Source organism: Embiotoca jacksoni, unplaced genomic scaffold, assembly GCF_022577435.1.
Source record: "Embiotoca jacksoni isolate LCO1_2020_lvr unplaced genomic scaffold, fEmbJac1.0.p SCAF_9, whole genome shotgun sequence".
NCBI classification, from domain to species: domain Eukaryota; kingdom Metazoa; phylum Chordata; class Actinopteri; family Embiotocidae; genus Embiotoca; species Embiotoca jacksoni.
Window position 1 is genome coordinate 9,250,581 of NW_027185447.1, and position 14,684 is coordinate 9,265,264.

At 39.7% G+C, this 14,684-nt stretch overlaps 2 protein-coding genes across 3 annotated transcripts; both read right to left on the bottom strand.

Annotated features, from left to right (window-relative positions):
* Window positions 1-626: 626 nt before the first annotated feature.
* LOC138193456 (protein IWS1 homolog) lies at window positions 627-3,592 on the bottom strand. Of its 2 annotated transcripts, none has more exons than XM_069141530.1 (6): window positions 3,433-3,592; window positions 1,607-3,340; window positions 1,420-1,486; window positions 1,241-1,307; window positions 1,022-1,141; window positions 627-935 (listed from the first exon to the last, which is right to left on the bottom strand). In XM_069141530.1, exons 1-6 carry the CDS (start codon window positions 3,470-3,472, stop codon window positions 819-821), a joined length of 2,145 nt encoding a protein of 714 aa, XP_068997631.1. In that variant the 5' UTR covers window positions 3,473-3,592; the 3' UTR covers window positions 627-818. The 2 variants fall into 2 exon arrangements, with proteins under 2 accessions (XP_068997631.1, XP_068997630.1); XM_069141529.1 differs by having other exon boundaries at window positions 1,241-1,310.
* A 253-nt stretch (window positions 3,593-3,845) lies between these two features.
* LOC138192886 (TRAF3-interacting JNK-activating modulator-like) lies at window positions 3,846-14,300 on the bottom strand. Its single transcript, XM_069140568.1, has 22 exons — window positions 14,182-14,300; window positions 13,074-13,511; window positions 12,817-12,961; window positions 12,598-12,715; window positions 12,459-12,486; window positions 12,208-12,237; window positions 11,480-11,575; window positions 10,733-10,804; window positions 10,396-10,536; window positions 10,108-10,245; window positions 9,903-10,029; window positions 9,602-9,747; window positions 8,903-9,019; window positions 8,408-8,594; window positions 6,491-6,690; window positions 6,311-6,399; window positions 6,131-6,220; window positions 5,925-6,046; window positions 4,813-4,925; window positions 4,478-4,635; window positions 4,211-4,307; window positions 3,846-4,133 (listed from the first exon to the last, which is right to left on the bottom strand). The coding sequence occupies exons 2-22, from the start codon at window positions 13,476-13,478 to the stop codon at window positions 4,053-4,055; spliced, it is 2,700 nt and encodes an 899-aa protein (XP_068996669.1). The 5' UTR covers window positions 13,479-13,511; window positions 14,182-14,300; the 3' UTR covers window positions 3,846-4,052.
* Window positions 14,301-14,684: the final 384 nt, after the last annotated feature.

A 14,684-nucleotide genomic window follows, 5' to 3' on the forward strand; every position in this document is an offset into this window, starting at 1 on the left:
CTATTGACAACATTAATAATATTTATAGCGGTTGAAGACGTTTATATGTTTAAAAAAAAAAATGTATATAATAATAAGAGTAAACGTATTCCATTAAAAGTAAATTTTCGGTCAAGAAAACAGTAAATGTAGTACATATATGAATTATTGTATGTTTTTATATTTAATCAACATTTAATTTTACAACAACATTCTACTTTTTAACCCAATCAGTAGATCTAATCTGACTATTTTAATTACTGTCAACTAGTTTCAGCTGTTGTTACAGCATGTATATACATATATATATATATATACATGTATCTTAATCTTATAGATTTATTGTGTTTTATATATGACACATTTATTTGCAGAGGAACTGGAAAGTATAACTATCATCAGATGCTTGCGGTGGAGTAAAAACTATGATATCCCTCTGAGAGGTAGAGAAGTTACAGTAGGAAGAAACAACAGAAATTAATTTTTCCACAAACAACAATATAATTCAGTAGGCCTATGTATCAGCCTTGTTACTAAATGATCAAAAATACAGTACAAGAGACCTCAGTTTTAGGCTTGTGCATCAATGATTCAATCTACAGTGCTTGCAGCATTAATTATCTATAATTCATCCAAATACAGCAGCATTATTTTAAACAAAGATAGATCTTTATTAAGCACACAATTGCATATCAAAGGTTACAACACATTTGCATAAATACCAAAGTTTGAATGTCAGGGACTTTACACTGCATTCTAACAAATCAATATTTTCATTTTGGATCATGTGTAAGCATATAAACAAGTTTTAATGACCAACAAAAAAATAAGCTGTAGCCCTAAAGGAAGAAAACCTGACTGAGCCAGTCAGCTTGGTCTGTCGTCAGCCAGAACATCAGCAGCCCCGTCATCGTCACTAGACCTATCTTCAGTATCAGCTTCAGCATGTTGGGACACTGTGGGAGCAAATGACAGAACAGTGAGGTTAAAATAACCTAAACTTAAACAAAGTGAATTTTCAGTCAGGCCTGCGAGGACACACCTTGTGTTTTCCTGTACAGGTTTGCGTGTTGCTGAGGTTGGGCACATTTTCTGGTGGCTGAGTATTTGGGGGATCACAAGCAGGTTTCATTTGCAGGGTGTCATCAGGTTCCTTCAGTTCCTGTGTGCACACAGAGTAGTTAAGTAGTGTGTGTGTTTGTTGTTTAACGTGTGCTCGTGTGTCTTCACATGCAAATGATCTTTTTTTTTTTTTTTTTACATCAAATATTTCTGCAGAGCTCTGGTCCTCCTCCCTGTCTGTGGAGCTGCTGAGTGAATCTCTGTCACTGCTTAGAAAAGAGGAAACAGATACAGGTTTCGGTCAGCTCTGTCACTGCTCAGGTTGTTTTTATTGTTCAAGAGAAATCACAATTTATACACATAAGGACTTCTGCTTACCTGTCAGTATCGTAATGAATGACTTGAGACAATAGATCGTCACAAAACTGAACCTTTATCTGCCTCCCTAAAAACATGCACAAATGGAAACGGGTGACTTGTTAAATTAAAAACAGGTTCTTTGAAGATGTTACTGATCTAATTCTGATTCAGATATAGAGACTGTACATGTCTCATTAACACTTACCTTCTCTTCCATCCTCCTCATTACTGTCATCATAAAACTCGTAGAAAGCCTTGATCCTCTCCTGCTCCTGTTCCCAGTTCCTCTCCTCTTCGTTCTCGTCATCTGCCAGCTCTCCCAGCTCTGTGATCTCAGAGGCCTCGAGTTCAGTGTTAAAGAAGCTGTCATCAAGGGAGCCCAGGTATGAGGGGCTTGTGGTTTTGGGATCCTCTCTCTGCACCACAGTGTAGCTGTTGATGTCTTCTGCGGGACGCTGATTCACGTCTGGAGGAGGCATGCCTGCCTTGTCATTACCGTCTGTGGTTAACGGGTAATCGAACTGAAGGGTGTCAGTTTTTAACACATCAAACTCCCAACTGAGGAAATCTGCTGTATCTACTCTGTTTGTGATGCGATGGTCATCAGAGCTGCTACTGCTGTCACCATAAAGCTGAGTGTCCTCCAGTTGCTTTTTGTTTTCAAGGTCGTGTGGGCACATATCCAAGAGGTCCTCATTGCTTTTCCTCACATAAAACTCTTCATCACTGGAGCTGTAGGAGTCACTCTCACCTGCCTCATCCCCATCATTATGCACCGTCACAGCTGCGTTGACCACCAAATGGGACACAATCTGTGGATTTCCTCTGTCTTGTTTTCCAGCTGCCACATCCAAGGACATCAGTGCATCAGCATCCATCTCTAAATCTCTGCTGTACAGACACTCATCGTCCTTTGTATCGGTGTCCTCAGCGCTGCCCAACCATGTTATATCTGTCACAGCTCTTTCCAGACAGGTACTCTGCTGTGCATATGAACTGCATTCAGATGTACAAGGCGAGGCATCCGAGTTACTGCCTTGAGTTCTCAGTCCATCTTCTACATATTCACATGAAGAGAAGTCTGAGGGATAATCTGCAAAGTGCTCGCCTGCCTCTTGGTGCTCCTCCCCTGAGAAATCCTTCATCTTCTCTTCATACTCTTCACTATCATCTTCAGAAGTGAGAACCTGCAGATTTTGCAGAGATATGCATGGAAACTCCGAACTGGCTTTCTCAGGATCATCCCCGTAAGGATTTTCAACCTCCTGGTCCGAACACAGGGTGAGAACGTTTTCCTCTTGTTCGGTTTTCATGCCCTCACACTCGGGATCAGATGAGTCCTCTTGCTTTTCTTCTTCCCTCTCTTGCTCGTCCTCTTCAGTCCCAGCACCTTGTGTCACCATCTCATTGCCACGTCCAGGGACTCTTTCAAAATAGGCCACCTCCTCATCGCGCTCACCCTCACTTTGCTCCTTGTTTCTAACTTGAGGGTTTTCAGCGCCCTGCGAGGCCAGAGGTTGTCCATCAGGGAACTCATTGCTGCAGAGAACTGACGTGAACAAATCCCCTGGTTTCTCTGCTGTTCCCACATCCTCGTCCTCATCCTCATCAGCTTCTCCTGAGACACAACCTTCCTCTTCAGAATCTCCACCTGAGTTTATGCAATCCTCCTCTTGTGTTTTGTCCATGACCCCTACAATTTTAAAATCCTCCTCATCACTTCTATCATCGGTCTGCTCTTCATGAACGTCTTCAGCCGTGTACAGCACATATTTAGCTTCGGTGCCAAACAACACAGCAGTCTCACCAGTTGCTTCCTGGAGCAGAGCCTCGTCTTTCTTTGTTGTTGAGTTTTTTGTCTCGTCTACCTCACACTTTTCATCGAAATTCAAATTCACGAAGTCCAAATCTCCTTCAGGGAATGATGGAACAGATGTCTCTGTAACAACACCATCAACTGTAAATTATCTTTATGTAAAAAGATTAAAAAAAAAATAAATAAATACCAAAACACCAAAAAATGTTTCTTACCTGGAAATGCATCAGTAAAGATATCAGAAAAACTTTCCATCTTTGCAAATAGACAACTCAATAATTTATATTAGGCATTATATCAAGAGAGAAATGAATGCATTGCTGCAGATAAGCTCCTCTTTCAATAAGGAAGAGAACACGAAGTGACTTTCATCTGTTGCTGCTGCTGCAAGTGGCTTCCTGTCAAACAGACAATCACATATTCAAACTAAAACATTAAGTATGACTACTAATATCTACATCATATAAACCCACCATAAAAAGATGAAAGCGTAAGACAAGTTCTCTAGTTTTTCAAAGAAGTAAAATCACAAAAGTAATGTTTTGTGTTTTGTGTTGCTGTAGAAACAGAACTTCTTGAGCTCATAAAATTATGTCATGTTTGATGTGGTTTTGGTGTCAGACGCACAATGTAAACTCCAGCAGTCAGACTTGCAGCTCCTTCATGCTGAAACAGCTCAGGTTTATTGGTGTCTTATATTACTGAGAGGAGTGCAGTGCCACTTTGATCATGAGTTTAAGTCATTATAAAAGAACTATCATTAAATTTAGTCATAAAAATCAAGTAAAAGTACAGTTTTGAGTAAAAAGGTTAGTTGATGAACATGCTGAGGGGTCTACAGCTCATTGCGGAGGAGGTAGCGGTGGTTGGGCTTCAGGTCAACTTCTACAGGAAAATGATCACTCACTTCGAGAGCCTAAAGTCATCAAAGGAACAGAATTAGTGTTATGTTGAGTATAAACCTGAGGAGGTGTGTTTCTTTGTCAGGTTTACCTGTGCCTCAGTGAGATGGAAATTCTCTTTAAAGTTGAATGGTTGAGCTGAACCGGGAACTATTCCGGAAATAATCTCCCGTCCATGCACAATGATCCTGTTTGAAAATGTGAACACATCATTGTAGGACATAAAATCTTCTTACATGATCAGTGTCTTCAAAGCACCTAGAGAGTGATAATATAACGTGCAAAATGCGTTGTCATTATAAAATACGTGAGAATTCAAAACAGCTGTTGACTCGCTCAGTTTTCAGCAGCTGCTGACCTGTCGTAGGCACAGTGTGTCTTCTCCCGCACTGTGGTGTCCTGCTCATCTCCAATTAGCCAGCGAAATTTGGGGTCACTCCTCAAACGTACGGCTCTCCAGCCCTTGACCGTGACGTAGCTGCAGCCGGCGTTCAGGTCACCCAAGATCATCACATTCTGGAGTGAATGAAAGGAAGCAAAAAAGGATGTTCAAAAGCTTGAAGTTACTACTCATAAATCATAAAGAAAAAACAACATGAATCTAAACTGAGGAACTCTGATCAAGATAACAATAGAAAAGTGCAAAATGAGTAGAAAAAAAAAACTTGATGACAATGATGTGGTATAACTTACATCAGTCTTCCACTTCTTGTAAATCCCTTTGAAGACCGTGTACAGTTCATCAATCTCCTTCATGGCATTTTTTGGACAGGTGTGCTGCCCAATCAGGACAAAATCCTTCACCACTGAAAACAAACACGATGACCGTCATGACACATCTTGAATGTTTTATTCCACTCCCAAATCTAATGCCAGATTGAACATATTTTATTAATTAGTGATGTAGAACAAAGAGAAAAGAGATTATTCTTTTCAGTGTACATATTTTTCTACTGTTACTAAGGCTTCTGATAGTTGAAACAGGTTCAGGTTTCTCTTTCATGCCTCCGAATCCAACCAAAGTTTTTTGTGAAGTTTCTTTCACTTTGAACTTTACACTTGATTTACCCTTTTTATCTGATCATCACTTTCCCTTAGCATGGGCATATAGGCCAGAGTTATTGTTTATTGTTTGTCATATTTTTTTACTTAACAGGCTGAGATGGGATTCACCTGTTACGTTCACCTCCAGTGTTGGCTCAGTCTCAGCTTTTCACTTAGATTAATGAAAGTGAGAAAGTTTCATAAATAAATAAATGCTGATTTATTTTGGGTCTAAAAAGTTAGCCACCCCAACACACAGCTCTTGAAGACTTATGTTTCCATGGTAACAGTCAGTGACACCTGCTGACTAGTGTCTCCAAATGACAACAGAAAAGGAGAACATGGCACGCAAGTTGTGATTTGTCAACAGTGCTGTGGAGCGAGTAATGAGAAGAGTTTTAAGAGGCTACAGAAACCTGTTTTACAGCACTCGTTCAGATTTACTACTGTATGTATTGGGACACTCTTCCATGAATTTGAACAGATGGCAAACGTTTTCTGCTGGAATAAGCAGCACTGAGTGGTTCTATGTGGTTACACTGTCAACCATGTTTATTTTTTTTTATTTTAAAGAAAGTCTAACGTTTTCTAGACTTTTTGGCAGATTGGTGCCACTTAAGATAGTCAAGGACCAGACAGCTTTGTAAATCTCACGTCTGACTACTACTTAGACCGTCACATAGATGCGTCATAGCGGGGATACTGATGTATACTTCTGTACAATCGTTTAAATCCAAAGAAGTCTTTCCATGTATCCTTACATGTCGTAGGGGAGATGAAGCGGATGATAAACGGCTCTCTGGAGAAAACATCTGTTTTATTGGCTCCCGCTCCTTCTAGTTTAGGACACTGATAGTGCTCTTTGACCTTCAGCACGTTGTTCCTGCAGATAATGACAGAGAAGAGGGACTTGGACATGTTGTCCATTTACAGAAACAAGTCATGTTGGCTGATCAGCATGGGTTACCTGAAAATGTAGACGTACTGCTCCTTGTAGGTGTTCCTCCCCAGCCTTTCACTTTCCACATAAGAATAGGAGTTGGATTTGTCAAATCTGCTGACAGCAACATGAGTGACATTATGTTCAAGCTGTTGTTTAGTAGATGTTTTTTTTTTAAATTTTTGACAGACTTTATAAAGCAGTTACCTGTTAAGATCCTCAACCAAAGTTGGTATTACTTCTCCTTTAGTGTCTCGGACCTCCTGAATGAGACACAAGTCACATCTAGAAAGAATCTTGGGAGCAAAAAGGAAAAAAGCTCCATCAGCTGTCCAGTTCAGTGTAACATGTTGTTCCAGTTGTTGTTATAAACATACAGTAGAGTACCTTTCGTAGAATCCCCATAACCTTCTTGTTATTTGCCTTTGATTCACCAAAGCTCTGAACATTAAAAGCACAGATCTTCAGGGACGATGTGACGCTCAGCACACACAGCCCCAGCACAAACAGCAGCTCTGCAGTCCTCATCGTGCAGACAAGTATTGTTCTGTAAGTAAACGACAGTTTGGTAAGATCCCGTTTCTCACCTTGTGAAATATGTTACAGAAACTTTTAACCACACTCCTACCTTCTGTGAGACTGTCACCGGCAGACTGACCTCAGGCCAGCGAAGATCCATCTCTTCAATGGCCAGTGGTGTATTTGGGGGAACATGCAGGTAAATGTGGGTGAAAGACAGGGGCTGCAGATGTGTGTGGTGGATGTGCTGTGTCAGTGCCTGGTGAGAATGGAGCTTCATCTGGAACAGTTATAACGAACAATGACTCCATCCAACAGTTCAGCTTTGAGTGTGTTTTGTCTCTAAGTTTGAGTGTAATCACACAATAGATGCTGCCATGTGCCATGACACTTTCATGAACATTTGTGTAGCTGGTAGTTACCACACAGTGCTATCATACCACATCAATGAGACAATACCGATTAAAGTTGCGGCCTCAACTGATGGTTCTCTGTTGTAATGCGATGCATGTGATATTTGCATTGAAAATCTTTAACACTTATGACAGTTTTATTTGTATTTGGAAGTAAAATAGTGATTTTTCTGTCAAATTCTTGTTTTGGACCAACTGAAAACAGTAATGCAGTGATAATATAATTTGTTTTATATCAAATCTGAATCTAAAAACTAACCAGTAAACTGTCAAAATAAATGTACTGGAGTAAAACATTTCCCTCTGAAATGTAGTAGGAATATATATTCTCAAGTACCTTCAAATTACACTTTAGTACAGCACTTTAGTAAATGTACTGTTGCTTTCAACAACAGCTGAGGAGAATATGAGCTTGTTACCCCTAAGAAAATAAATATCAGTCAGCGGATGATGAAGATCAAAATAAAAAATAAATGATACTGTTGTGAAGATGAGACAATTCATATTCACAAGATATGTCAAAGGTATTTACCACCTACTTTAGTGTGATCATTCTTAAAAAAAAGCAGCATTAAATCTAGACTTTGATCAGTTATTCAATCAATTAAATCAATGTTGTGAGATTATGTTTAATTTCAATCTATGGTCTCACTAAAATTTTCTTTTTTTTTCTTTTTTTTTTTTTTAACTTGACAAACAGTAAAATCTGTTAGTCACAGTATATTTTCACACTCAACTTATTTAATTTGATGTATACAACTCTTTTATTGTGTGTCTCTGAATCTAAAACAACTCCCCCAACACCCCATAGCAGTGATGTAATCCCACCATAGCAACAGCTGGCTTGTTTTGTTCTTTTAGGTTATAGAAAATGCATGGCAGCGAGGACAGAGAACACTGCACCTATTATAAAAAGGCATTTCTTCTGACATGTTTTGTTTTTTAATTTGTGGACCTGTATATTGTGATTTTCATGTGGCTGACTGGGTCATTGTTGATGTCTAGTGCACCACATCATGCAGGGCACCCAAATAAACAAACCCATCAATCAAAATATATTGTTTTTTAATGAGTCAAGGTGGTGCTGCTGACCAAGTAATCCGTTTACAGTACAAAAGACACTTCCTATTTTTCTATTATTCTGATATTTAGACTCACAATTTCTTAAAATGACATTAATGTTTGTCACTGTGAGCGGCAAACAGCTTGCAAACATTACAAACAAGCATGTACATGTACAGTTCATCCTCCACAGATCAACACAACTTTATCTCACATGACACTTTGAGTTCCAAATATGAAAACATATAAAATACTACAATCTATAACAACAACAATATTCCTGAGCAGTGACAATATCATATCGGTCTAAAACAGCCCGAGTGTTGAGGCGACCGCATTTCCATGAGATAGTCTTCGATACGTGTCTCTATGTCTGAGTACAGGTCTTCAACTTGCTCCCTGAAGGGGGGATGCCACAACCACAACATGGCAACCCCTGCTACAGCGAGCAGTAGAAGGAAGAACACACACACCCTCCACCAGGACACGAACTGTGTCTAAACAGAAAGGACAGAAACATCAAAGTTACATAGATGATGTACATAGAAAATAGAGTTATCACTTTATTTCTGGTTTTGCAGCAAGGAGGTCACTGCAGCAAAAAATCATATTGGTGCAGAAAGTGTGAAACAGGTCATAATTGCTGGCTGTCATTGTGAGGGCAAACCTGAGCTTTTGAGTACTGCAAGGGCATTGAGTCTCAAATTCCCTTAAATGCACACACACACACACACACACACACACACACACACACACACACACACACACACACACACACACACACACACACACACACACTACTCACTGGTTTCCTGCGGCGGTGGCTGAGTTGCCGGAGTTCGTCTCTGCACTGCGACAGCCGGGCCTGGCTGGACTGACACTCCTGCTCGATAACATGCAGCTCCATCTGCAGCTCCTCACACTGCACGAGCGCACGGGGACACACACACACACGCACACACACACGCACACACACGCACGCACACACACACACACACACACACACACACACACACACACACACACACACACACACACACACCATATGGAACAAGATCATGCAGATAATCTTTAGAGACGCATTTAAAAAGATTTGATTTAAAGCTTGAGGTGTCACATGTTTTTATCTACACAATGTTTTCGTGATATAAGAGCTTACATAATAATTTGCATCCTGAGAATATTTTTAAAACAGGTTTGATACATATTTGAAACATATTTGCAATTCAATTTGAAAAAACAAACAAGTGGTTAACAAGTTAACCTCAATATAGAATTGGATCTCTCTAAAATGAGCCATGATCGTCATGTGCACATTGAACCATTTTGAATAATATTTCCTTTAAGGACATTATCCATCTGCCTCGGCACATTTGCAAAAGCTGTAAAGGAGGGGATGTTTTTTTTTCTTACCTCAGCTACTAGACTTATGAATATTTTATTTTGTGATACACTTAACTGTAATGTTACTTGTGTGGCAGTTTATGTGATATCCTCACTTTACCTCTCGCTCTTTGAGCTGGAGTTTCTCCTGAGTGTGTCGGAGCTGCTCCTCCATAAGAGTGTCTTTCCTCACAGTCAGTTGTGGCTCTGCTTCCTCTGATGTAAAACATTCCTGCATCATGACGTCCTGACTCTCATTGCAGCCATCTGAGAAACCAAAGCATTTTAAATACATAAGCTATGTTGAATTTGAAGTTTTTTTAAATGCTACAACTCGGGGTTTAGTTGGAGAATTACTCCCATGTAAATGCCAATAATGGCTTCACATTGACCCTTAACAAAACATGACTCAAACGTCTTGCCTGTAAGGTGCTGGATTTCTTCCCTTAAAGTCTGGTTTTCCTCTTCCAGCAGGCAAATATTGTACTGCTTTTCTTGCTTTAGTGACATCACTTCCTCCCTCAGCTCGTCCTCTCTGGCTCTGGACAACTGCACGAGACACATGTTTTTTTTACAACCATTTACATTCAAAGTTCTGATCAGGCACATTGCCACAGTATACCTTACCTCCACTTGGTTTTGCAGCTGTTGCAGTTGTTCATTACTGAGGTGTTGTTTTTCTCTGAGCTGTTCAGAGTTCCGCTTCAGCTCCTCATAAAGGCTCTGCCACCTCAGGGCCTCCATCTTTGCTGTAGTTAGGGCTTCCTGATGGTGAAAACATGTCTTCAGAAATCAACTGTATAATTACACTGTAACAAACCAAAAAACTCAGTGACATTTATGTATTTCTCTGTAGTCTAATATATATATATATATAAAAAAAGAATGTGTTTGGACTTTTAGATGTCAGGTGACCTGCAGTGTGTCAGCCTTGCTGAGCGCCTCAGTTTTCTGCTGTGTGGCCTTCTGCAGGGCAACCACGGCCTTCTCCTCATACACCATTCTCTGCTTCTCCATCTGCAGCACCACTTTCTTCATACCATCTTTTGGAAACTTCTGTAGGGACACAACACTGCTGACTTTGACCTACAAATGCTTGTGGGGTGAGATGCAAACCACTCTGTAGACGCTGCACTAACAGAGTTATGTCAGAGCAGCGTAGAGCAGGTCTTGTTTTAGGAAGGAATAAATATTTGACATGTTACAAAGAAAATATAATAAACACTCAGTAGTTGAACTAGCTTCTTCTTACCTGCACACAGACTTGCAGCTGCGCTTCCAGAGCCTTGATCTGGTTTCTCAGCAGGTCTTCACTGCAGTGAGACTGTGTGGGTTGGAGAGGAAATGAATGACTATCATGCTGTAATCTGCTGATGTAAAATAAATGGTTCATGTGCAAAAATCTGTGACAGCAGGCTGTTTCACAGTCTTCAGTCACAGGTGCACAAAGAGAACTTGCAGAATCAGTGAGCCTGAAGAAAGATAACAATATCTGCATGTGCCGCAACACTACTGTTTTAAGTGTGTAAAAGGACACAAGTTACCTCGTTTTAATGTGCCTCAGTGAGAAACAACTTTCACAGATGGAAAGCTTAAATTATTTTAAGTAAATAAATTCTCGATCCTGAATTGTTAAAACCAAATTAAAAATATTAAAACAAAAATAGGAAACACCAATAATTGTGTTTCATTCATTACAGCCAGAGTTGCCAAAAGAGAGCTAATGAGGATTCACAGCACCTCAAATAAACTAACTGACTGGCCCGCCCTTCCTGTGTAAGAACAACAGCTTGTGCTCGTCCTATGCAGTGTGGACTAGAGCGGAAGCAGGTAGCTCCAAACCACAGCCTGCATAGGCTTTCCTGTGGCAACAGCAGTCACACACTGCATGCTACACAACTGTGACAAAGAAATGTTCAGAGCAATATCCACAGTGACCCTTATAGAAAGAGATATATCAGTCTTTGGAAACTGTAAAACACTTGACAGAGAGTCTCACCGTCCATATTTTGTTTGAGGAGTTCAGGAGGTTTGTCGTGCTCTGTTGAAGGGCCGCCAGCTTCTTCTTCACTGCCTCCTCCCTCCACAAGGCCTCCTAATAGAAAACAAGTAGTTACAACAACAAACAAATGTTCGGTTTAACTTGTTACCTGACGTTTAAAATAAATTATTCTATTAAATAAGTTATCGGGTTCTTAAGTAACTTTTTTTTTTTTAATTTTAATTTTTTTTTTTTACCTTTGCTTAACAACATTCGTTCTATTTAAAGTTATGATGATGTGACATTTGCCACCACATGCTACCTGCTGTTAATGCAAAACCAATTAGCCTTAGACAGTGTAACAGCCACTGTATCTACTTTATCAGGGATCGTTGAACATTTAAAATGTAGTGTAACAGTACAAGTAAAGAAAAGTTTTAGGAGGGTCAATCTTTTATATACAGTCTATGGTTACACAACAAAATCTTGCTGAAGTTTGCAAACATTGGCTAACCTTTAGCCAGCCAAGTAGAGCTAAAGTTTCCTAAAATTAGTTTCCATCAGTTGCTGGTCACAAATGAGTATGTCTGATTGTGAAAACTTGAGGGTAAGGGAATTTTATGGCAAATAAATGTTTCTTTTCATTTATTAAATGGACAATGTCTTACTTTTTCCTTCAAAAACATAGTTTTGCTTTAAATGAATAACAAGTCACAGCTCAGGATGGACTTGGATGTTTAGTTTACCTGCAAGTAGTCAGCCAACCTCTGAACATCCTATAATGAGAGAGATAAGAGACATTGAAAACAGTTTAACTTCGCAATTTTTAATTAAAAAAAAAAAAAAAAAAAAGCCTTTGGTAACAAAATTGGCATTAGATTACAGAAATAGGGATTAGACTGTGGGGACCGAACCCGACCCTAAAGCTAACCTGTGACCTCTACCTGCCCCTGAGCCTTGTAATCTAATGTCTACCATGAAAAGAGCAGAAACTTACTGATTCCTTGACAGTAACAAGGCCCAACCTGAATGGAAGAAAATATCTTATTAGGGAAAAATACAAAACATTGGTCACAGCCACTTCTCATACTAAGTTAGAGATGAATAGGTTGCAAGAAGATTTCAATTAAACTCACTCTGTCTGCACACTGGTCTCTCTTAGTATCTTTTTTTGAGGAATATTTTCAGTTTTCATGGATGATCTTTGGTGAATCTTTTCTGTCTGAATGAATGTTTTGATGTTTGTCTTTTGAACTGTGAGAGGAAAAGAGAGAGATAGAAAAAGGCTTTTTATGATGAAAGATCAAGCATTATTTGATCCTGTTAAAATGTTGCACAACTGGCAGTAATTTTACCATTAAAACTACTGTCTCTTTTATGTATGGTTGTCGTTCGATGCTGGTTTGATTCCATTATCACTGGTGTGGCGGTAGATGCTTGCTTCCTTGCATGACCTTTGTCTTGCCTCATCAGCGATATCTGTTCTGACCATAATGAAGCCTGAGGAAATGAGAGGAGAAAAGATGCAGGTATGGTTTCCAGTTGACTTATGAAACAACAAAAAATTGATGAGTTGATATTACTGTCAAGGTCATCTGAAAGGATCTTTTACCCATTTGTTGGTGGTGCTTGGATTATCAGTTACGCTGCTGTGTGGTGTTAAAATGATCACTGGTTGCTCATTAGCAGGGAGACTATTTTGTCTATTTGTATGCAGTGTCTTAGATTTGCTGCTTGAACTGTAATATTTCATTGAAAATGTCTTTGCAGAACGGTTTGTAGACTTGGAGGCACATGGCTCTGGGCTCACTGATCTCCTCTTCAGAAACTCCTGATGCCTCTTTTCCTTCTGTCCGTTCTTTATCAGTCTTATGTCAAGTTCTCTCGAAGGGCTCCGGCATAAAGTCACGTTGTTACGTCCTCGTAAGTGTTCACGTTTCGCCGCTCTGATCTCCACTATTTGGTCAAAGTCTTTCACTGGGGAGGGCTGTGTTCCACTGAGAGCCGGGGCGTCCATGGCAGCTCCTCTAGCTGTTATGCAGCCTTAACCCTACAATGACAGAGTATCAGGAGACTGATTATAACTATTTCTAACAATTAAATATATAGCATTAAAACAGTTGGGTTGGAATCATCCAATTTATTGATGTTTTGAGTAGCTAAAATGTAGGATTTTTAGGTGTTGCTGGTGCAGTATGATAGCTCAAATGTTACATATGAAGAAAGTCTATATGAGCTGTAAACTATTAGCTTCTCAGTTTGATAAAAGTGACTGACTCAAATTTAAAAAGGTCACTGATAAAGTCTGGAATAAGTTTGTATTTCCCAAACACTGCTGACATTTTAACCTCAAAACTTTTACAGGCCTAAACAAAAGAAAGTTAGTGAGGTGTAGCCCATCACCAGATTGTACTCCAAAATGATGTGAGCTGTCAACACAAAATACAGTGAAATGTAAAGCCTGACGAGTATTTTTGACATTTAGGATATTCTGGCTCAGCAATACATTTTCTCTGTGAACCGTGCAGGACTGCTGTAGTCCAACCAGCTGCAATAGTAGCTTGTAGAAATACTAGTACAGTAGCTGTTATCTTTTAAGAGAGCACCACAGTTGTCAAAGACAGACCAGGCCCTGTTAATTACGGCTGTGGAAGGGAAAAAGTGCAAGATAATACGCAGACAAAATACAGCTAAATAAGCAAGAAACTGATAACGCTTACCTACTGAGCCATCTCATACAGTGGGGGAAAACTCTTCATGGGGTGGCTAAGAAGTCATCCATTTTCTCACTCTTCTGAAAGAGCGTCTGTGGTTTTGTCTGTGTTTCACATGTAGCTGTTTCTGTTGAGCATAATTTTACAGGAAGTGAAGAGAACCACAGCGTCATATGTTCCTCTATCTCACCAGCCACTCACACAAAACTGATGCCATGCACGGGTGGGCCCCAAGATTACAGACAGATCCAGCCAATTCCCCCTGCATGCTGTCTGGGACCGAACATAGCACTTGGTAGAGAGAGCTGTGTTGTGTGTATGTGGTCGCCTTTTGGAAAGTTGGTTAAGAGCAGCAGTCTTATTTCTTATTGAAATGGGTTAATGAGTGATAAATCTGTAAATGATGATATAGAGCTATTCAAACTCAATAGCAAGAGGACCAGATAGGAAAATCACTTTGAGCTTGAGGTCCACACAGAATATTTTGTAAATTAATGGCTACAAATAAC

Coding starts and splice junctions, on each gene's coding strand:
- LOC138193456 (XM_069141529.1), bottom strand. CDS start 3,472: ATGGAAAGTTTTTCTGATATCTTTACTGATGCATTTCCAG. Junction 1,311..1,419: donor ATTCATTACGATACTGACAG/GTAAGCAGAAGT, acceptor CTCTTTTCTAAG/CAGTGACAGAGATTCACTCA. Junction 936..1,021: donor CCTGTACAGGAAAACACAAG/GTGTGTCCTCGC, acceptor TTGCTCCCACAG/TGTCCCAACATGCTGAAGCT.
- LOC138192886 (XM_069140568.1), bottom strand. CDS start 13,478: ATGGACGCCCCGGCTCTCAGTGGAACACAGCCCTCCCCAGTGAAAGAC. Junction 12,238..12,458: donor TTGTTACTGTCAAGGAATCA/GTAAGTTTCTGC, acceptor CTCTCATTATAG/GATGTTCAGAGGTTGGCTGA. Junction 10,537..10,732: donor AGCTGCAAGTCTGTGTGCAG/GTAAGAAGAAGC, acceptor GTGTCCCTACAG/AAGTTTCCAAAAGATGGTAT.